The sequence below is a fragment of the Liolophura sinensis genome, chromosome 11, assembly GCF_032854445.1.
Source record: "Liolophura sinensis isolate JHLJ2023 chromosome 11, CUHK_Ljap_v2, whole genome shotgun sequence".
Classification (NCBI taxonomy): domain Eukaryota; kingdom Metazoa; phylum Mollusca; class Polyplacophora; order Chitonida; family Chitonidae; genus Liolophura; species Liolophura sinensis.
The window spans coordinates 22,862,443-22,885,576 of NC_088305.1; the positions used below are offsets into that span (position 1 = coordinate 22,862,443).

Here is a 23,134-nt window from a genome sequence, read left to right on the forward strand (position 1 = left end):
ATCTACATTATTAACCTTTTCAGACTGTTCGAACAGCAGGTGTACAAATTAAGAAGAGAGCATGGAGAGAAAAGTTATTGGGAATTTTAAAGATGAGGTTACTGCAGCGTGGAGGAGTGAGGTAAACTGAGTTTTCAGCACGAAACATATGTTGGAAATGGCGCAACAAGTGCACTGAACAACAAGAAAATAATGCGCTGGCACCTCAAACAAACACTATGTCATATATACGCCTTTACAGACATCATGATATTATCAAAATGGAAAGTATATATACTGGTAGAGCATATAACACAGCAAAGGCTGGATACCGTTAATATTGTTCTTGTGAATGTGGAAATGACAACCCGTGCAATACTGCATGTGTAATGGGCTATCTTTTTCTGCTCTTATTTAAGCAGTATTTATTGTATTCAACTATCACCATGCAATTTTTTCATGTCATAACAGTAATAAACACATGTAGAATACTACAAAAGATGGTTGAATACCATCAATATTGGTATTATGAAAAGCAGAAATAATCCACTGAGTCCGCTCAATGCTTTGCATCTTATATCATCTTACACCTCACAGGATAAAGCCGGGAACACACTAGGCGCTCTTTTTTTCGCTCGTACAGGCCTATTTTATAAATTTCTAAAATAATCCGCCAAGTGTGTCCGCGCCGATCTTGTCTACTCGAAATTCGCTTGTTTCAAACATATCAAATACCAACGAAGAAATACGCCGGCGATTCACTCCGCGAGGTGTGTCCGCTCCAGCGAATTTTAGCGATCGAGCTGGCCAATCAAACAAAACGGAATTGTGCTGAGGTATGACATGGTTTACTAGGTCACATGACATTACCTAATGACCACGATCAACGGAAAAATCCGCCTAGATTGTTAGCCTATTCATGTTCGCCCCAACAAGCGAAAGTCCGCCTAGTGTGTTCATGGCTTTAAAGGCATTCAGAATTCAAAGGTATTTATTCTCTGTGTAGTTATTAATTATAATAAAATACATGTATGGAATGAAAATGTACGAACATGTGTCAGTCGTAAAACGTTAATAATTATTGAAATACTCATTTATGGACAATATAGGTTATTAATTGTACCATACCCAAAGTAACGTACACTCTTTACGCACAGTTTATGTGTCATTATAAATTTAGGCGTTGGATCAATAAAGCTAAGACTCTGCGTGGCTATTGCAGACCCTAGCCAGACAATTTTAGAAAAAGGTTGGGTCATAAGGGATTTATATGTACATGAAAACCAACTTATGGAGTAGGGGTAACTAGCACGATCTATGCGTTTTATATATTTTTAAAATGAATATTAAATGCATTTTGCGACAGACAAAAAAGAAATTACTACCGGGTAAGTAGTGATGCTGTTTTTTTTTTGTATGTATGTGTGTACCGCTATACATCACATAGGACATCTCGCTGCCTCGCTACCTCGACCTTTCTAACACAGGACGAGGCATATGTCACCTCGCTTCGCTATCTGGTCACCTCCCTGTCTCACCATGTATTAGAAAGTTCGAGGCAGCGAGATGTCTTCTAGCGACTTCCATACATATATGTAGGTTACATGAAGTGTTTTCGGGTTAAACCTTAGCTAGAGTGCCTTGTTGACTAGAAATACGAAACACAGTGAAATGAGGTAATATGGGCTGGGCCGGGCCAGATCTGTGTATAAATGCGAAAATGCCGCTAGCTGTGATTTGCCATAGACATTCACATATGGCCGTTTGCCATGTTTAAAATGAAATGAGTTGATGTGGCTGTTTCAAATGATCGATAGTCGAATAGCCGAGACAGAGTTTAATCGGTGAAAAATCTTTGTATTTACTCAGATATACAAAGCTTTTGGACAAGTGTCAATAGCTGTATGGCGAGGGATATGGTTGTCTATACTGCGCATGTGCGAGAAGTTGCAGACGAGGTCACAATGAGGCCTTTCATTTTTATACAGAATAACTGGAGCTACATGTTTGTCATGACCAGAATGATGGCTGGTTTTAGTGAATTAGGAAGTGGCCAGAGGAAAAGATGGATCCCAAGGCTTCAGATATTGACGGTAGGCCTATGTTTATATCTCTAACCCTATCCACTTGCCGAATCGGATGTTCGGATCTTTAACAAACTGTTTAACTTTAACGAAAACAATTGTGTACGAGTGCTGTACACAATGTTGTGGCAAAAATGCATATTCACACAATTTATGTATCAGTGGAAGGCAATCTGTGTATTTTTAATGATGAAGGTACACAAATTATGTACCACTGATACACATATCATTCAATCTACACAGTCTTTTCAGTAGATAATGCTCAAAAAGGTCACGTAAGCCGCTTTCGTTCAACAGCCTGACCAGTGTGCACTGTAACCATATTCGCTTCTCAGAGGACGCGTGGCCAGTAAAGGTGGGCCATATTTACATTGTGTAATTGTTATTGTTTAGTTCAAATGCGCGAAGACTACAATTACATTCAATTTAATGCAGTCAAATTTGCTTCAATGCAAGGGTCGGATCTGACATTCATATACCACGAGGAAGCCATAAATGAGTGTCTTAAATCGGTGATTTCCAAATCTATGTCCAAAACAACCTAAAACACCAGTCCCCGAATGAACTTGTGAGAAATAATATATGAAGAATCAATAAAGCAGGTACACTGTTAGAAGTATCTGGTCAATTCGACAACACAGATTTTGGTACAGACGCGTCCGACCAAATAACGGAGCGACCAAACATTAACAATTCTGAGTTAAGAAATCGCGCAAGATAAAACCATAATTACTTCTGAGCAGGGGTGGAAATAGACGTATTTGTTGACAGACAATTTTTTTTGACATCCTTGGTGGGACTAACTCCGTAAATCAACATTTAATCAGGGATTCTTACGTGGTCGTAAGATACGTCATGTTAAAGCAATCTGAAACAGGATATCTCTTCAATCCTCCGTTGTTCAATGAAATTTTGGTCTAGAGAATTTTTTCATGTATTGTAAATCAGTAACGAGCCAAGGGCCGGTGGTTTACCCAGGAAAATGTCGCCATCGTATAAGTGGAAAATTCTTGAGTATGGTCTTAAATAGTAATTAAATTAACAAATAGAAGTTTTTAGTTTTGTTGTTGATTCTAAACACGTATGCCAATGATCACCACTGAAGTCAGATTTGGTACCAGAACTGTAGTCTACATGTGGTATAGAATGAATCCACAAACATATTTATAAAATACTTATCTTGTGGGTTTATTTAATACCTGAGATATATCAAATGCAGGTATAGTACATATATTAGGTCTAGGTTACCACCACCTGGAAAGATTGGTGGCCCCAACAATAGTTGGTATACATAGTTAGTACCCCCCCACGGCCGTTAGTTTTACAAATACTGAGGATTTATGGACATATGCTTTCTTTTAATAATATGTTTCCGTTTCACCTTCACTGAAAGGAATTTGTATTAATGAATTTTCGCTGTACAACAAACAATCTCACCTGTCTAACGTGTGTCATGCGTAACAATGGTAGCCCGCATTTCAAGTTGTTATCACAGAAACCACCAAAAGTAAACTACACTGAGAGAAAATTTTGGGTTAACTGACTCAAACATCTGAGGTAACAATTGAGCTAATTCAACTCAGAAAACTCAGTCAAATGTCCAGGTCAGCTGAACCTTGAAACTCATCTGGTTATATTGTTGACTCATTCGGAGAACCCACAGAAACCTTTCATGACTCAGTTTCTCAGTTGATTTAGCTCAATTCTTCGACAGTTGACCCAAATTTTTATCTCAGTGTAGACGCAGTCTCCAATCATTATGATGATTATTATTATTAAAATGATAATAATCTTAATAAAATCTTTGGCTCACTCTTAAATAACTTAGCTGAATTGAGGGGTTCTATTTAATGCCTTTTCTCTCATACACTGGAGCTACTAAAGAAGCTACATGAACATGGAATTGTAGTTCTAAACAAGTTACACACTCATCCTTACTGATTGTCATTCAGACAATTTTGTAGACGAATTGGGAATACAAGGTTTAAATTTCATGTTCAAAGAAATTTGCATGGAAAAAAAAAAGATGTACAGTCAAACCTTCCTTTCAACTGATGTGACATCTTACAAGCATGTAACAGCTAATCATTTTACGAAATTTTTGCAGATGTATAAATCAACAGTCCCTAGAAAAACTAAATGATATGACTTCTCAGTGGTATTTTAGATCCACGTCACATGCTCGTATTCAAGCACTTGAGCAAATAAAGTCAGTACCTGTGCCTTTTTTGTTCAAGAAAGGAAAATGTAGGCCAAAACTGAGTATAATTCAGCCGCCACTTAAGGTGCTCATGTCCAGTTATGATAAGAAGGATTACTTTGCTTTATGTAATGGTTTGTCTGATAAGAATTATTTGCTTCATCTTAAAATAACATACCCTTGTACTGTGGCGTGCACAAAATGTTTATGAGTGCTTGTATTTTGAACACTGATTTGAATATTTCCCTGTATATTTCCAAATGAGTTTCAAGTGTTGAACATTCTTAATTTATTAAATGAATAATGTGGCAAAATAGTGTAGAAGTAATTATAACTCATTTTAAGGAATGATTAAAACTGTTTTCATGTAATATAACTTTGAAATAATTTTAGTTGCCAAGCTAAGGCAAAATTTAATATTTATATTCATATACAAAGTGATAATTTCATTCATATATTTTCCAGATTTTTTGTCTGCTTGTATTGTACCAAACTAAACAGATGTAGAAAGACCCGTCTCCAAGCTTTCTAGACATACTATATTTGTGTCATTAACCATCGGTTATAGTGCTTTAAAGAAGAACCCAGAAGAGGGTCGACTATACTGAAATGCGATCACGGTCACCCAAGCTGGTTTAGGCAGGGAAGATAGCTGGTGTGACGATAACCAGTGTATGTCTCATATATTCAGCATACCCAGTCATGAGGGCCGTCCAAAATTTCTAAAATCGTAGTGTGTTTAAAATAAATGCCCAGCATGCTGTTGTCCGGGCTTACAAAAAGCCTTATGATCGAAAATATCTGTTGAACCAAAATACAATTAAATTTCGAAATAATACTTTTGCTATAAATAGTAAATTTTCTTAGCGGTATGTATTTAAAAATCTAAAAGACATACTAAATGATTCTCATAAACTATTTTCAGCAATTTTAGTTAATTGACTTAATGTTTTAATAAATTAAGCAAAACATTGCCATGAATGTTTTTCCAATACTTTATTGTACTATTACTGAATACAAGCTATTATATTTCATGACATTCAAAGGTATTACCATTTATTGGTAATTCACCTCGTGTAAAATATCTCTATTTCTATTTTAATCATGTACATCACGTATGAATACTATTAGATATCAATTATCTATAAGATTACCAGCATTAAACTGTAATGATTTTCTGACATGCGCAATGGTCGTTCCATTGGTGGTAACGTGTTATATCCTGGTTTACATTCTAAGCAACCCATTGTAAAGTGCCTTGCATGAAAAATCTAAGTGACATGTGCAAATATAAATTAAATTTACAGATCAAATTATTGCTATCAATAGTTAAAAAGAGGATCCAAATGTAATTAGATGAAGTACTTATTTGTTTTACAAAAAAATCGGTGAAATATCTTAAGTAATTTTCATAACCTATCTGGTAACAGATTTAAATCTATTTGTATTGAATTAAATTATATATATATATATATATATATATATATATATATATATATATATATATATATATATATATATATATATATATATAATATATATATATATATATATGATAAAAATATAATACAATTGATATATATATATATATATATTTTTTTTTTTTTCTCATGATTAATTTTGTGTAAATTGTATTATATTTTCATCATATGTATCTTTCACCACAGTAAGAAAGGACGACTGCACCAAAGCCATTGTCAAAGTCCCTACTTACAACCACGTACCGGTATGGAGGTTTCTGCATGATTAAGGGAACTGTAGAGTTCTAATACATGTATGTGGAAAGAGGAAGTTGTCGAGGGATTAAAGGATTCCACATTTTAAACATTTCAAAAACTTGCCTACATCTCAGTATACAGAAATAAATGCTCCTGAATACATGCCAATGAAAATGACAAGAAAAACTTATAACCATATGCCTCCCAACTTACTCATATTTGAAGTTTTGTATGGTTGGTTGTTCATTTTTAAATGCGGTCATGCATGATTTATTTTATTCATTTCTTTGTGTGTTCATGGCTTTTTGTCTTCAGGAATTAACCACTGCCAGTGTAAACGTTACAACTAAGTATGGAAGTCTCAACTGCTTTCATTATAAAATAGATCTATACTAAAGCAAAAGCCCAAAAATCGGATGTGGAAACCCCATAAAAGCTGTAAAACTGAACATAATTCTACGCCATATTATATCTGCTCTGATATACATGCAATCTCACCAGGATTCCGATATGCAGTGTTATGTGTTAGGATTTAGACTTGTACCCAAAGGCAGGAGAATTTCGTATTTCTAGTTAAACTATGTCATGTTTAAAATTATTACATTAATAACATCTTCACTTGTTAATATCACTGTAGAATGAAAATCCGTTTTTGACAGTTATGTTTGGGGATCTAGACAGAGTTGGCCTGTTTTTGAAGGGTGGGTGGAGGGGGGCGAATTTGTATTATTTCCCCTTGCTTATAGTGCATTTAAGTTAAGATTAAAAAATGCAAGATACAAAGCACATTGTGTTGGCCTGGAGAAAGTGTGAAATGTGTCATGTTCCGTTGTTTTAAAACCAATCAAAACAAAACATTGGTTGGCTGGCTTACCTCAACTCACAGTGCAAAAGAATCCCACCACCTGTGTTGTTGCCTCAGACTAAATTAGTACTTTCCACATAACTAACACCAAAGTGTGACACTGGCATCTACAAGAGATAAGTATAGGGGAGAAATATGAATTTGCCACTTACAAAAATAAAGCCACACAGTACATGCACATTGGTCATTCAGACAGTCAGCAAGGCAACCCTCCCAAGACATGTTGAAGGGACCCAAGAAGAGGGGAAAAGCTATACTTTTTAACCTGTAACAACACAGAAATCCTTAAATAATCAGTGAGAAATTACATCCGTATTCAGGTTCCACACTGGGTGTTCCTGGGTGGGCATGAGGAATGGACATTCAAACTGTCCGTACATATATGAGAAACCTGTGACGTTTCCCCGGTTGAGGGGGGGAGGGGTATGTGTCATGGTGTAGTACCGGACCAATGACGGGGATTCTAGGTCGGCCAAGGGAGTGGAAGACTGCATCCGAATGGTCAGGCCTTTGAGGAAGCTGAACGGCTAGCAGACCCCACTCACCTAGGTAGATCCCAGTTCAATATATGCATAAACCAGGCAAAGTTCACTGACGCCATGTTTGGGAGACAAGATCTAAAGAGGGAAACCAAGACAAAAGCTCAATAGGTATTAAACTAGGATGTGAAAGCCATATGTAGCTGTCTAATTTCTGACTTGTGTGTGAGGACATTGGAAACATAAAAAAAATCCCAGTTGCCCAGGGAGGTGGATGCCACACTGGGCCAGATACTAAAACAAAAACTCCTTGAGATGTCGCAGGAACAGCATACTATGTTCTGGTGGAAAAACAGACACCTGGTGGGGCAGAGACTCATTTTCACAAGGGCAATATTCCAACAGATCACACTCACATGTATGCTAGAAACTTGAAATTGATCATTTTTGTTCCAACGCCACACATACTGTGTGAGTGCACATGTAACTTGTCAGAGGAATGAATATACACATGCAATGAAAACTACATGCCTACAGTGGTTTATTTTTAAGTTTAAAGAGGAAAATTTACCTTGTCCACTTCAAGTCTATGCCCAAAACAGCAGACAGTGTTCCAGCAGAGATGCCTGTTTTTAATGTTTTGTGACCTGCAGGATGATTTGAAGCACATTTACCCAGTGTGTGGTGGCACACATGGGAGGAACCTGACTTGGTTTGTAAATTAAATGCACACTGGCCCTCTCTACTACTCTAGCCAAGTAAATTAATCTGCTGATGTGTTTTTATCCACCTGTGTGAGGCTGGGCCCTTATATGTGATGCAAGGACTTATTGACCATCCTTAATCACACCACCCTATCTATCAGCCACACATTCCAATTTCACTCGCAGCACTCAAATTTTGCATTATTTATCAAATGTCAGCCCCAAAAGAGACATTTTAAAAACCAGGAACAATGAAACATTGTCTGTGTTTGTTCCAGTCTGTTTATACTCCTGTACTACCCTTGACCACAGAGCGTTTTAGCCGATTTTTAGACAAAATGGATATGTGGGGAAAATATAGAATTAAAAAGCTTTAAAACTGCTCAATCAAGTTCCATGTCAATGCAAACCACATCGCAGATGTACCCACCAAATATTATCAGGCTGCTGCGAAATCTGAGCACACAGTGACATATTACATGTTTTGGCACAATTGGACAGATCAGGCCACAGACCCCCATTAGTTTTCCATAAGCGACAATGTTAACGTTTAGCGCTGTAGCTCAGTCCCAAACATTCCGAGGCCAATAAGCTTTGGTGCATACCTGGCCCAGCCTGAGAGAAAGAAGCTGTAAAAATCTTGACATAGGTTGACCGTCAAAATCTGGACCTTTACATGCCGGCAGCTGGGAGGGGTGCCTAGCAACGCCAAGGGGACGTCACTCGCAGCCTCATCACCACCTGTCTCCTTGTGTCCTCTCGCCGCCCAGAATTTCAAACTTTCACCATTAAAACTCATACCTGCCCAAAGCTTAGACAATTTCCATCATTTTGATACCAAGCATGCACTTGTACACCAAAAACAGCAGGCTGGCAGCAAAAAAAGACTTTACACCCTAAAATACACAGAACTACAATCGTCCCTACCGAAAAACGGAAGTTGTAATGGGGGTCTGTGTCCAGATACCAACGAACAAATACGCCGGCGATTCACTCCGCGAGGTGTTTCCGCTCCAGCGAATTTCAGCGATCGAGCTGGCCAATCAAACAACACGGAATTGTGCTGAGCTGTCACATGGTTTACTAGGTCACATGACATTACCTAATGACCACGATCAACGGAAAAATCCGCCTAGATTGTCAGCCTATTCATGTTCGCCCCAACAAGCCAAATTCCACCTGGTGTGTTCATCGCTTTAAATGCATTCAGAATTCAAAGGTGTTTATCCCCTGTGTATTTATTAATTATAATAAAATTACATGTATGGAATGAAAATGTACGAACATGTGTCAGTCGTAAAACGTTAATAATTATTGAAATACTCATTTATGGACAATATAGGTTATTAATTGTACCGTACCCAAAGTACCGTACACATTTTACGCACAGTTTATGTGTCATTATAAATGTAGCCGTTGGATCAATAAAGCTAACACTCTGCGTGGCTATTGCAGACCCTAGCCAAACAATTTTAGAAAAAGGTTGGGGCATGAGGGATTTATATGTACATGAAAACCAACTTATGGAGTAGGGGTAACTAGCACGACCTATGTGTTTTATATATTTTTGAAATGAATATTAAATGCATTTTGCGACAGACATAAAAGAAATTACTACCGGGTAAGTAGTGATGCTGTTTTCTTTTGTATGTATGTATGTACCGCTATACATCACATAGGACATCTCGCTGCCTCGCTACCTCGACCTTTCTAACACAGGACGAGACATATGTCACCTCGCTTCGCTATCTGGTCACCTCCCTGTCTCACCCTGTATTAGAAAGTTCGAGGCAGCGAGATATCTTCTAGCTACTTCCATACATATATGTAGGTTACATGAAGTGTTTTCGGTTTAAACCTTAGCTAGAGTGTCTTGTTGACTAGAGATACGAAACACAGTGAAATGAGGTAATATGGGCTGGGCCGGGCCAGATCTGTGTATAAATGCAAAAATGCCGCTAGCTGTGATTTGCCATAGACATTCACATATGGCCGTTTGCCATGTTTAAAATGAAATGAGTTGATGTGGCTGTTTCAAATGATCGATAGTCGAATAGCCGAGACAGAGTTTTATCGGTGAAAAATCTATTGATTTACTCAGATATACAAAGGTTTTGGACAAGTGTAAATTGCTGAATGGCGAGGGATATGCGTGTCTATACTGCGCATGTGCAAGAAGGTGCAGACGAGGTCACAATGAGACTTGTCATATTAACACAGAATAAGTGGAGCTACATGCTTGTCATGACCAGAATGATGGCTGGTTTAATTGAATTAGGAAGTGGCTAGAGGGAAAGATGGATTCCAAGGCTCCGGATATTGACGGTAGGCCTTTGTTAATATCTCCAACCCTATCCACTTGCCGAATCGGATGTTCGAATCTTTAACAAACTGTTTAACTTTAACGAAAACAATTGTGTTCGAGTGCTGTACACAATGTTGTGGCAAAAATGCATATTCACACAATTTATGTATCAGCGGAAGGCAATCTGTGTATTTTTAATGTTGAAGGTACACAAACTATGTACGACTGATACACATATCAGTCAATCTACACAGTTTTTTCCTGTAGATAATGCTCAAAAAGGCCACGAAAGCCGCTTTCGTTCAACAGCCTGACCAGTGTGCACTGTAACCATATTCGCTTCTCAGAGGACGCGTGGCCAGTAAAGGTCGGCCATATTTGCATTGTGTAATTGTTCTTGTTTAGTTCAAATGCGTGAAGACTACAATTACATTCAATTTAATGCAGTCAAATTTGCTTCAATGCAAGGGTCGGATCTGACATTCATATACCACGAGGAAGCCATAAATGAGTGTCTTAAATCGGTGATTTCCAAATCTATGTCCAAAACAACCTAAAACACCAGTCTCCGAATGAACTTGTGAGAAATAATATATGAAGAATCAATAAAGCAGGTACACTGTTAGAAGTATCTGGTCAATTCGACAACACAGATTTTGGTACAGACGCGTCCGACCAAATAACGGAGCGACCAAACATTAACAATTCTGAGTTAAGAAATCGCGCAAGATAAAACCATAATTACTTCTGAGCAGGGGTGGAAATAGACGTATTTGTTGACAGACAATTATTTTTGACATGCTTGGTGGGACTAACTCCGTAAATCAACTTTTAATTAGGGATTCTTACGTGGTCGTCAGATACGTCATGCTAAAGCAACCTGAAACAGGATCTCTCTTCAATCCTCCGTTGTTCAATGAAATTTTGGTCTAGAGAATTTTTTCATGTATTGTAAATCAGTAACGAGCCAAGGGCCGGTGGTTTACCCAGGAAAATGTCGCCATCGTATAAGTGGAAAATTCTTGAGTATGGTCTTAAATAGTAATTAAATTAACAAATAGAAGTTTTTAGTTTTGTTGTTGATTCTAAACACATATGCCAATGATCACCACTGAAGTCAGATTTGGTACCAGAACTGTAGTCTACATGTGGTAAAGAATGAATCCACAAACATATTTATAAAATACTTATCTTGTGGGTTTATTTAATACCTGAGATATATCAAATGCAGGTATAGTACATATATTAGGTCTAGGTTACCACCACCTGGAAAGATTGGTGGCCCCAACAATAGTTGGTATACATAGTTAGTACCCCCCACGGCCGTTAGTTTTACAAATACTGAGGATTTATGGACATATGCTTTCTTTTAATAATATGTTTCCGTTTCACCTTCACTGAAAGGAATTTGTATTAATGAATTTTCGCTGTACAACAAACAATCTCACCTGTCTAACGTGTGTCATGCGTAACAATGGTAGCCCACATTTCAAGTTGTTAACTTGAACCACCAAAAGTAAACTACACTGAGAGAAAATTTTGGGTTAACTGACTCAATCATCTGAGGTAACAATTGAGCTAATTCAACTCAGAAAACTCAGAGTCAAATGTCCAGGTCAGCTGAACCTTGAAACTCATCTGGTTATATTGTTGACTCATTCGGAGAACCTAGAGAAACCTTTCATGACCCAGTTTCTCAGTTGATTTAGCTCAATTCTTCGACAGTTGACCCAAATTTTTATCTCAGTGTAGACGCAGTCTCCAATCATTATGATGATTATTATTATTAAAATGATAATAATCATAATAAAATCTTTGGCTCACTCTTAAATAACTTAGCTGAATTGAGGGGTTCTATTTAATGCCTTTTCTCTCATACACTGGAGCTACTAAAGAAGCTACATGAACATGGAATTGTAGTTCTAAACAATTTACACACTCATCCTTACTGATTGTCATTCAGACAATTTTGTAGAAGAATTGGGAATACAAGGTTTAAATTTCATGTTCAAAGAAATTTGCATGGGAAGAAATGGAAATGACTGGCATTGGCTAAGGACAGAATTTCACAGTCTTCATTCAGTTAAAGGCTGGGTTTACAATTAAAGAAGTTGGCATATTTGAAACTAAGATTCGCAATAAGGTAAAGAAGTGCAGTCAAACCTTCCTTTCAACTGATGTGACATCTTTCAAGCATGTAACAGCTAATCATTTTACGAAATTTTTGCAGATGTATAAATCAACAGTCCCTAGAAAAACTAAATGATATGACTTCTCAGTGGTATTTTAGATCCACGTCACATTCTCGTATTCAAGCACTTGAGCAAATAAAGTCAGTATCTGTGCCTTTTTTGTTCAAGAAAGGAAAATGTAGGACAAAACTGAGTATATTTCAGCCGCCACTTAAGGTGCTCATGTCCAGTTATGATAAGAAGGATTACCTTGCTTTATGTAATGGTTTGTCTGATTAGAATTATTTGCTTTATCTTAAAATAACATACCCTTGTACTGTGGCGTGCACAAAATGTTTATGAGTGCTGGTATTTTGAACACTGATTTGAATATTTCCCGGTATATTTCCAAATGAGTTTCAAGTGTTGAACATTCTTAATTTATTAAATGAATAATGTGGCAAAATAATGTAGAAGTAATTATAACTCATTTTAAGGAATGATTAAAACTGTTTTCATGTAATATAACTTTGAAATAATTTTAGTTGCCAAGTTAAGGCAAAATTTAATAGTTAAATTCATATACAAAGTGATAATTTCTTTCATATATTTTCCAGATTTTTTGTCTGCTTGTATTGTACCAAACTAAACAGATGTAGAAAGACCCGTCTCTAAGCTTTCTAGACATACTATATTTGTGTCATTAACCATCGGTTATAGTGCTTTAAAGAAGAACCCAGAAGAGGGTCGACTATACTGAAATGCGATCACGGTCACCCAAGCTGGTTTAGGCAGGGGAGATACTTGGTGTGATGATAACCAGTGTATGTCTCATATATTCAACATACCCAGTCATGAGGGCGGTCCAAAATGTCTAAAATTGTAGTGTGTTTAAAATAAATGCCCAGCATGCTGTTGTCCGGGCTTACAAAAAGCCTTAAGATCGAAAATATCTGTTGAACCAAAATACAATTAAATTTCGAAAAAATACTATTAAATAATAGCATAAAACTGTAATGATTTTCTGACATGCGCAATGGTCGTTCCATTGGTGGTAACGTGTTATATCCTGGTTTACCTTCTAAGCAACCCATTGTAAATGCCTTGCTTGAAAAATCTAAGTGACATGTGCAAATATCAATTAAATTCACAGATTAAATTATTGATATCAGTAGTTAAAAAAAGGGCCCAAATGTAATTAGATGAAGTACTTATTTATTTTACAAAAAAATCGGTGAAATATCTTAAGTAATTTTCATAACCTATCTGGTAACAGATTTAAATCTATTTGTATTGAATTAAATTATATATATATATATATATATATATATATATATATATATATATATATATATATATAGATATATATAGATATATATAGATATATATATATATATATATAGATATATATAAATATATATATATATATATAATATATATATATTTTTTTCTCATGATTAATTTTGTGTAAATTGTATTATATATTTATCATATGTATCTTTCACCACAGTAAGAAAGGACGACTGCACCAAAGCCATTGTCAAAGTCCCTAATTACAACCACGTACCGGTATAGAGGTTTCTGCATGGTTAAGGGAACTGTAGAGTTCTAATACATGTATGTGGAAAGAGAAAGTTGTCGAGGGATTAAAGGATTCCACATTTTAAACATTTCAAAAACTTGCCTACATCTCAGTATACAGAAATAAATGCTCACGAATACATGCCAATGAAAATGACAAGAAAAACTTATAATCATATGCCTCCCAACTTACTCATATTTGAAGTTTTGTATGGTTGGTTGTTCATTTTTAAATGCGGTCATGCATGATTTATTTTATTCATTTCTTTGTGTGTTCATGGCTTTTTGTCTTCAGGAATTAACCACTGCCAGTGTAAACGTTACAACTAAGTATGGAAGTCTCAACTGCTTTCATTATAAAATAGATCTATACTAAGACAAAAGCCCAAAAATCGGATGTGGAAACCCCATAAAAGCTGTAAAACTGAACATAATTCTACGCCATATAATATCTGCTCTGATATACATGCAATCTCATCGGGATTCCGATATTCAGTGTTATGTGTTAGGATTTAGACTTGTACCCAAAGGCAGGAGAATTTCGTATTTCTAGTTAAACTATGTCGTGTTTAAAATTATTACATTAATAACATCTTCACTTGTTAATATCAGTGTAGAATGAAAATCCGTTTTTGACAGTTATGTTTGGGGATCTAGACAGAGTTGGCCTCTTTTTGAAGGGTGGGTGGAGGGGGGCGAATTTGTATTATTTCCCCTTGCTTATAGTGCATTTAAGTTAAGATTTAAAAATGCAAGGTACAAAGCACATTGTGTTGGCCTGGTGAAAGTGTGAAATGTGTCATGTTCCGTTGTTTTAAAACCAATCAAAACTGCCCCTCACTGGATGGAGGGGAAAGTGTTAATTAATGGTCAGGTATAACAGACAGGACTTCTTTTGTTGGAACTTCAAATACACTTCTTGTCAGTTTGTTGTATGTTTCCTCTTTGTCCATATCCTGGAATCAACAACTTAGCGTTGCCTTAAATACCCAAGGCTGCAACCAATTGACCATTGTAATTAATGACGGTATTAGTTCCCTATACCGAATCATCGCTACTGAATAAATAGAAGTTGTATTCGTTTTTTGATAATTGTATAAATGTGAGTAAAAAAAACAAAAAAAAAAAAGGCTGAAAGTGTTGTGATCGCTCTTAATTTCTGAAAAATATACCTTTTCGATGATATTAACAAATTTCTGATAACATACATATAATCTGTGACAAATTTTAAGCAGAAAGAGAAAAAATAATATTTTTCTCCTAAGTGTTTAAAACAAGTTTTTAATGGTTATATTGGGCGTAATCGAAAAAATCCAAAAGGATTTATGTGTAATTACAACACATCTTGCCAATAATGCCATTGGATCTCGCCTAGCAAAAAGGGTACAGTGTGCCACCACAGACTTGCACCAACTGTTGAAAAACTGTGATTAGATGTTACAGCGGAACGGAAGACAAGAATATCTGCATGGAACTGGTCATGACATCCGTTTATAGCCGCTCCAGCTGGAAAGCTTGAATACATGTATATATGCGCCTTATTTCGTGATAGTGCATGTATCGTTTCTTTTTTACATTTCTTGGGAGCAAATTTTCAACAAAGTAATACGTTTGCTTGCTTTCTTTGAAATTGTTTTTCTTTCGCTTTCAATATTACAGTATAGGCCATTTTTATATTCTAAAAGGCTAATTTATATTATAGAAAAAAATAATGTAAGATGATTTTTCTTAAATAAAATAATTTATGATTCTGTCATAAAAGAAAGACATCCAAAATTCAGCTAAGCTGGAGTAGCTATTACACATAGGTAGGTGTTTATCACAGGTGTAATAAAAAGATACTCTGAAAAAAACGAATAAACATTGTCAATATTGATGCTAAATTTACCTATACCGACTCTGTTTAGTCATTAATTTATTTATCAAGTTTAGACATCATCATATATCTCTCTAAAACAATTTTGGATGGACTTGATTATGGATGTCGGCGTTTTGTCCATTTTTTATGTAGTGGGTGGTTTTTTGGGCCTAGGGTATTTTGTCACTTATCCCAGTCACAGTAAAACCTTTAGGTTGGGGACGGGACGGGAATGAAAACCATCAATACAAGAAAACCCGGAACAGCAGTACCCAGGTATCTAAGCTTTCGAAACATACTGTATTACTGTTATTAACCATCAATTTCAGTACTTTAATCCTACCCGGAACGAAGTCGACCGTGGTGAAATGCGATCATGGTCGCCGAGGCTGGCATCGGCAAGGGAGATAAGTGGTGTGACGGTCACTAGTGTACGTTTCGATTAGCCCACACATCCACAAAGCATGTGGCCTGAGATCCCCATTAATTTTCCATCAGCGACAATGTGGCCAATAAGCTCTGGTGCATACCTGGCCCAGCATGTGAGAAACAAGCCATAAAAATCTTGACATAGGTTGACCGTCAAAATCTGGACCTTTCCTTGCCGGCAGCTGGGAGGCTTGCCTAGCAACGCCAAGGGGCAGCCTTATCAGCATCTCATACCTTGTGTCCTCTCACCCAGAATTTCAAACTTTCATCAATAAAGCTCATACCTCCTCAAAGTTTAGACAGTTTCCAGCATATTAATACCAAGCATGCACCTGTACACCAAAAATGGACGCCTGGGAGCAAAAAAATACTTTATACCCTAAAAGTCACAGAACTACCGATAAACGGAAGTTGTAATGGGGACCGTGTCCATGTACTGCGCCGAAATACAACTGAAGTTAGAGAATGCATTATTTTTATCAATAGTTAAGGAAAATGAGGAAAAGAAGGTTTTTATACAAGATGTTTATATATTTTTAAAAATCGGTAAAACATAATAAAAATTTATTATAGCCATTTTCATCAAAGAATTTTTTATAAAAATTTTTTTCAAAATACATTTTTATGTTTGCTGAACGTGTCCCAAATTGTGGGTGTGGCAGCCAACTATTCTGTAAATGTTTACCATAAAAATGTGTCCCATGTAATTACAATCCTGTCTGCATACAAGACAACCACACGGTTCTCCAGTGTCAACAAGAAGTCTGTAATCCCAGAAAGGCTGTCCAAATCTGTATTTTTACTGTCTTTATCCATGCACGAAAAGATAGTGAAAGAAGATTCTACTGGCCATAAAAAATTGAAATGTCACTTTCTTTGCTATTCCTCCCCATTACGCGAATGGGTTTTAAAATCCAGTAACAAATCAAGAGGGACTCTCTCTGTAGCTAGTCACATCTATGTATTGCTTTTGTCTTTTTGCCTGTAAAGATAAGGTGAAATGATAGCACAAATACAATTAAGTAAAGTAAATAAGATACGTTATATTGAATGTAAAGTAAAATATTGTTATAATACTTGCAATATGTATTTCAGGCGGGGATCTGTCATACCCAATCAAACACCCCCATCCCGTCCCCCATGCCACCCATCATCCAAAACCTCTCTCAAAGACTATTTGGATTTTCTTTTTTTTTGCAGATGTTACCAGACAAAGCTGTTAATCCTCCGCTGATGTGTTTAACCTCTGTTTGTTTGCAGGTCAAACGATTGATGTTCGTTTTCCTACTGGTAGATGTGATCTTTTTGAGATTTTACATCTCACAGGTTTCCTCAAGGCCACATTTGTCCGTTACGACTCGCCGCTCGCTTGTATTCCTGGAGCGCCCTCTACCGGTCAGTCAGGAAACAAATGCCAAGAAGCCCTATCTTGATGTGGTGTGTGTATTTCCCCTCATGGACACGGTTGAGTGGTCCAAGGCCAGGTACTCCCACGTGAACGGCACCGAGCTGATAAATCGGGAGAAGGAGTATATTGTCAGTCTAAAAAGAAACCTAAACCACTCATCCGTATTGTCCGTCCATTTGTTCAGCCACAAACCAGAACAGTTGTACGAGAAACTCACAGTACAGTATGGCGTCGACATGAAAAAGGTGGTCTTCTACAACTCCACGGAGAATCCAACCTACCAAGAAATGTTTGGTTACGTGTCTCGCTTTTTACAAGGACGTTTCATTATGATTCTCAACGCGGACAACTATATGGGAGACGGTTTTGTGGACTTGGATTTGGACTATCTGAGAAAGAATAAGGTGATGTACTCCTTGACACGGAGATTTCCTGTCCCGATGCCAACCGGATGTCGGGTAACTAACAAGGCGCACTGTGAACAGAACAGTGCCTATCTTGGTTCTCATGACTCGTTCCTGTTCTTTGTCGCCTCACAACTCCCGGGGAACTTCCTAGCTGAACTCAATTATCCAAGTCATGTTTACGGATCAGAAAACATAGCCATTTGGGCTTTCAAGCATATCCTTAAATTTTCTGTGTTGAATCCTTGCAAGAAGGTGCACATTCATCACCTCCACTGCACTGCCATCAGCGCCAAAGGACGGATAAGGCTAAATGTTAGAGGGAGATATGGCACTGCAAAGATTACCGACAATATTTATGTCCCCTGAGCCAGTGTCACCAAAAGTAACAGTAAGCAGACTTTACTTGAAGGTGATTGTTATGAAGATTAATTATTCCACAACCGTTTTACTGTGTCCACGGTAGTATATAGGCACTGTGACATTATGCACGTTTTGGAATGAACACTTGGGCTATAAGTGTTATTAGTATAACAGATATAGTCGATGGATGTAACACACAAACTATAATACCTGTAGACGGTCATATCGGCAATCATAATACTGTATCACATTGCGCCACTTAAAGTAATCAGATGTTTTTATTTAAAATACAAAATTATCTATTTATATTTTCTTTAAACAAGACCTAATGGAAAAAATGGATACCTTATCATTACATACAAATCATTCATACTAATCATCTGTAGACGGTCATATCGGCAATCATAATACTGTATCACATTGCGCCACATAAAGTAATCAGATGTTTTTATTTAAAATACAAAATTATCTATTTATATTTTCTTTAAACAAGACCTAATGGAAAAAATGGATACCTTATCATTACATACAAATCATTTCCTATTCGTCTGTTGTAATTCATTTTAGCGATAAAAGGGAGATAATCCACTACAAAAGTATCTATTTATACTTTCTTTAAACAGGCCTTAATGGAAGAAAGAATACCTTATTATTACATACAAAGCAGTTTCTATCTATCTGTAGGAATTTATTTTAACAATATAATGGCGATAATCCACTTAAGATGCTCCTAAAATACTTCCCGCTTATTTACGTTGTAAGATTAAATGCCAGAGGCCATAAGTGATGTATTTGTATACAAATATGTATGGAAAGGTGAGTAGGCCTATCTGTGTGTGAACCAAACATACATATACGTAAAAACAGCATATACACTCTACACTGGTACATAATTATATGTAGAAATATATGCTGTATTTGATTTATTTGTTTGATTGATGTTTTACGCTTTACTCAAGATTATTATACGCTGTAATATATTTGTGTGATCATGTATAGAACTACTCCATATGTACACCCGTACATCTAAAAGTGGATTATTTGTGTACATTTGTAAATATAATAGTTGTGCTGAACAAACTAATCATAATATGACTGTACGATTTATATACGGCATGACATCTGCTGTGAGTGATATTTGTTTGTTCATATATTTACTTATATGAGAATTAACGTAATATATAAGTGCACATGAGTCTGAGCTCGTGTGTAGTCTTGGGGAAAAACCGATCTCTCCAATTTCGCAGCGGCAATGTATATATACATGTATGTTATATTTGTATTCTGTAATACATCGTACTATATACTGTTTTGTGTATTTATGCAGTACATATCTCTTGCATTAAAAATCTTTTTGTGCCTGTATACACCATATGATAATATACACTGTTGACCATAAAGTTGGAATAAAATATTTTAGCCACAATCCCAGAAGTTTAATATTATTTTTCGCCTCAAAAAAAATATAAGCCGACACGAATTGATGCATAATCTCTCTCTACTACGTGTACAAAAATGTTTTATTCTATGCTAATATGAGAATTACATAAGAGGCTCTGATGGTAGTGATAAAAAGCCCTGTGCCTGGTGCTTCTCCAGTGATCTTCATTCAGAGAGAGGTCAAATTACCTCGCGCATAACGGAGTTCTCGGTTTCGCATGGAACAAAAAGTAGTGTAGCGGGGATTCCGGCTATGCCTCGTGCTACTCCAATGCCAATACGCCGGAGAGTGATTGCCCTCCATCAAGAAGGCTACAAACAGTCCGATGTTGCCGATTTTGTAGGCATATCGCAAAGTACAGTCAGCAAAATTATCAGACGTCATCGAGACGTGGGTCATTTGCGGCCACGTCAAACTCCAGGACGACCACGACTGACTACGAGACGGGATGACCGCCGACTGCTCAATCTCTCTCGCACAGACCGGAAAATGTCTGCGAACCATCTTCGCCGTTTGTGGCGGAGGCATTACGGAATCAATTTTTCCCGAACAACGGTGAATCGCAGATTACTTCAGCATGGTTATCGAGCAAGACGTATGACCAAATGTCCCCGCCTAACCGCCCAACATAGAGTCCAAAGGCTTCGCTGGGCTAGGGAGCACAGACAGTTGCAGTTAGGGCATTGGCGACATGTGCTCTTCACGGATGAGAGTCGCTTCTTCCTGAAACCTGTGGACGGAAGGCAAAGGGTTCGTCGTTTGCGAGGAGAAAGCCTTCGAGATAACTGTGTGCAGGAAAACAATCAAGGGGGTGGCGGTTCAGTAATGGTTTGGGCCGGTATTCACTATGGTGGAAAAACGCCGTTGGTGGTGCCCGACGAAAACGTCAACGCCGTCGTGTACATTGATATCCTTGAAAACCATTGCCTTCCATACGCACGAAGGGTTTATGGAGACAATTTTTGTTTGCAAGACGACAACGCTACACCACACAGGGCCGCTGCAACACGAGAATTTCTTCGGACACAAGGGGTGGAGCAGTTACCGTGGCCATCGTGTTCCCCTGATATGAACCCAATAGAACATGCCTGAGACAAGTTAGGGCGAGCCATCAATGCACGTGACAATATTGCTGAAAATCTGCAAGAACTGGCACAGGCTCTGATCAATGAGTGGAACGTTCTGCCCATTGAATTCATTAACAATCTGGTCGACGGCATGCAACGACGTCTTGACGCATTGATTCGTGTCAGGGGTGGTCATACGAGATATTAATGACTGTTTCTCTTACAAACTGTATTGTCTGTAACTTATAATACGAAGGGAACAAATACGTTTATGTTTGTGATATGGAGACATTGCAGTAAAGCCTTCAATCCTTTCGTCTTGAAATGCCAGTTTTTGTTTTTACGCCGTTCTACAGCCTATAATCGGTCCATTAAAGATTACAATAGGCTGATATGTGTAGAAAAGACCAACATTTGGTGTTATGCTGATATCTACGCCATAATCAAGCATTCAATACCGCGTACAATTAGAATAACTCCGAATTCAGTCGTCGAATTAATTTATTCCAACTTTATGGTCAACAGTGTCTATATATATATATATATATATATATATATATATATATATATATATATATATATATATATATATATATATATAGACACTGTTGACCATAAAATATATATATATATAAACTGGCTGACATAAGACCTCTGTATAACATTGCCTGGTTTATATCCTCAGGCGAATAGGTCTAATACTGGTGAGCCCGGTGCCAGTACACTGGGACTCTTGAGTTGGCCGTTGTCTAATGGCTACAGGTGCTCGTTTTTCAACCGCTAGGATACACGAGTTCCACGCGGATTCAAATACGCCTTTGGAGGGACTAGAGACAACATGTTCATCATGTTGAATGAGATCGCCACATTGGATAGTATAAACAGTTGCAATCAAAGCACAACTGCAAAAAGCTAATAGACAAGCAGTCTAACATTGACAAAACACAATACAAATTGTTTGGGTACATGTACAATGTATCTATTTTTTTAGTGCAGCTACCATGCTTGTGTTTTCTGCAGCTATCATACTTTGTTTTTACAATATGTACTTTATAATATACCATATACTGTTATGATTTAGATGTCTCTCCACATAACACGTGTACACACAATACCAATGTCTTCTCTACACTTCTCTTTACCTCTTGTATATAATCAGTATTTTTTGATTGTATCTTCACATGTTTGATAACGATGTTAGAATATACATCGATTGAGGGAGTGAGTTCTTCGGGTTTAACGTCGTGCTTAACGATTTTTCAGTCATATGGCGACGAAGGAATCCTTAATTTACATGTAATATCCCTCTTTGTTGCAGGACAGATTTCCACCGCTCTTTTATCTAGTGCAGCTTCGCTGAGACGCCTTACCGAAGGGAAGTAAGCTGCCCCGCCCGAGCCATTATACTGATACAGGTCCACCAGTCGTTGCATTATCCCCTTCATGCTGAACGCCAAACGAGGAAGTTACAACTTCCCCTTTTAAGGTCTTAGGTGTTTGATTTCTTTGTTTGTTTGATTGGTGTTTTACGCCGTACTCAAGAATATTTCACTTATACTACGGCGGCCAGCATTATGGTGGGTGGAAACCGGGCAGAGCCCGGGGGAAACCCACGGCCAATGTCTTAGGGGTGACTCGACCCAGAAATGACCCCGGATCTACCGCTCCCGTGATGTACATCGAAACGTCGGTAAAAATACATCAGGGGCTGTTATCCATGCGGAAACTTTATGATGTTACATTTATGTATTCCCCCCAGATTCTCACAGTGTCACGCGTTTACTGGTGAAAAGGTTAAGTTTAGTCGGAATGGTTAAAAAAAATAGAAAACTTTCTGACCAAGTGTAATTTGCGGTGTAATGAAGACGATACTTTTTTTTTAATAAATTAACGCAAATGTAACCGACATCCACTCGGACAGCATCAGAACTTCATACGCCGGCATTTTCGAATCGCGCTAGTCCTTTGCTAAGGTGAAATATAGGCGGCTCTCCCCAGAATTATGATCTACTTTTGTGTACAATAGTTCCTTGTAGTTCTTTCAGTTCATTGTTAATACACAAATTAATGTTAAGACT

At 37.2% G+C, this 23,134-nt stretch overlaps 1 protein-coding gene across 1 annotated transcript; it reads left to right on the plus strand.

The window, feature by feature from the left end:
* The first annotated feature begins 1,625 nt into the window (after nt 1-1,625).
* On the plus strand, nt 1,626-18,713 carry LOC135477951 (uncharacterized). The gene is made up of 2 exons (XM_064758187.1): nt 1,626-2,072; nt 17,634-18,713. The coding sequence occupies exons 1-2, from the start codon at nt 1,884-1,886 to the stop codon at nt 18,552-18,554; spliced, it is 1,110 nt and encodes a 369-aa protein (XP_064614257.1). The 5' UTR covers nt 1,626-1,883; the 3' UTR covers nt 18,555-18,713.
* The last annotated feature ends 4,421 nt before the right edge of the window (nt 18,714-23,134 follow it).

Coding starts and splice junctions, on each gene's coding strand:
- LOC135477951 (XM_064758187.1), top strand. CDS start 1,884: ATGGCGAGGGATATGGTTGTCTATACTGCGCATGTGCGAGAAGTTGCA. Junction 2,073..17,633: donor CAAGGCTTCAGATATTGACG/GTAGGCCTATGT, acceptor GTTTGTTTGCAG/GTCAAACGATTGATGTTCGT.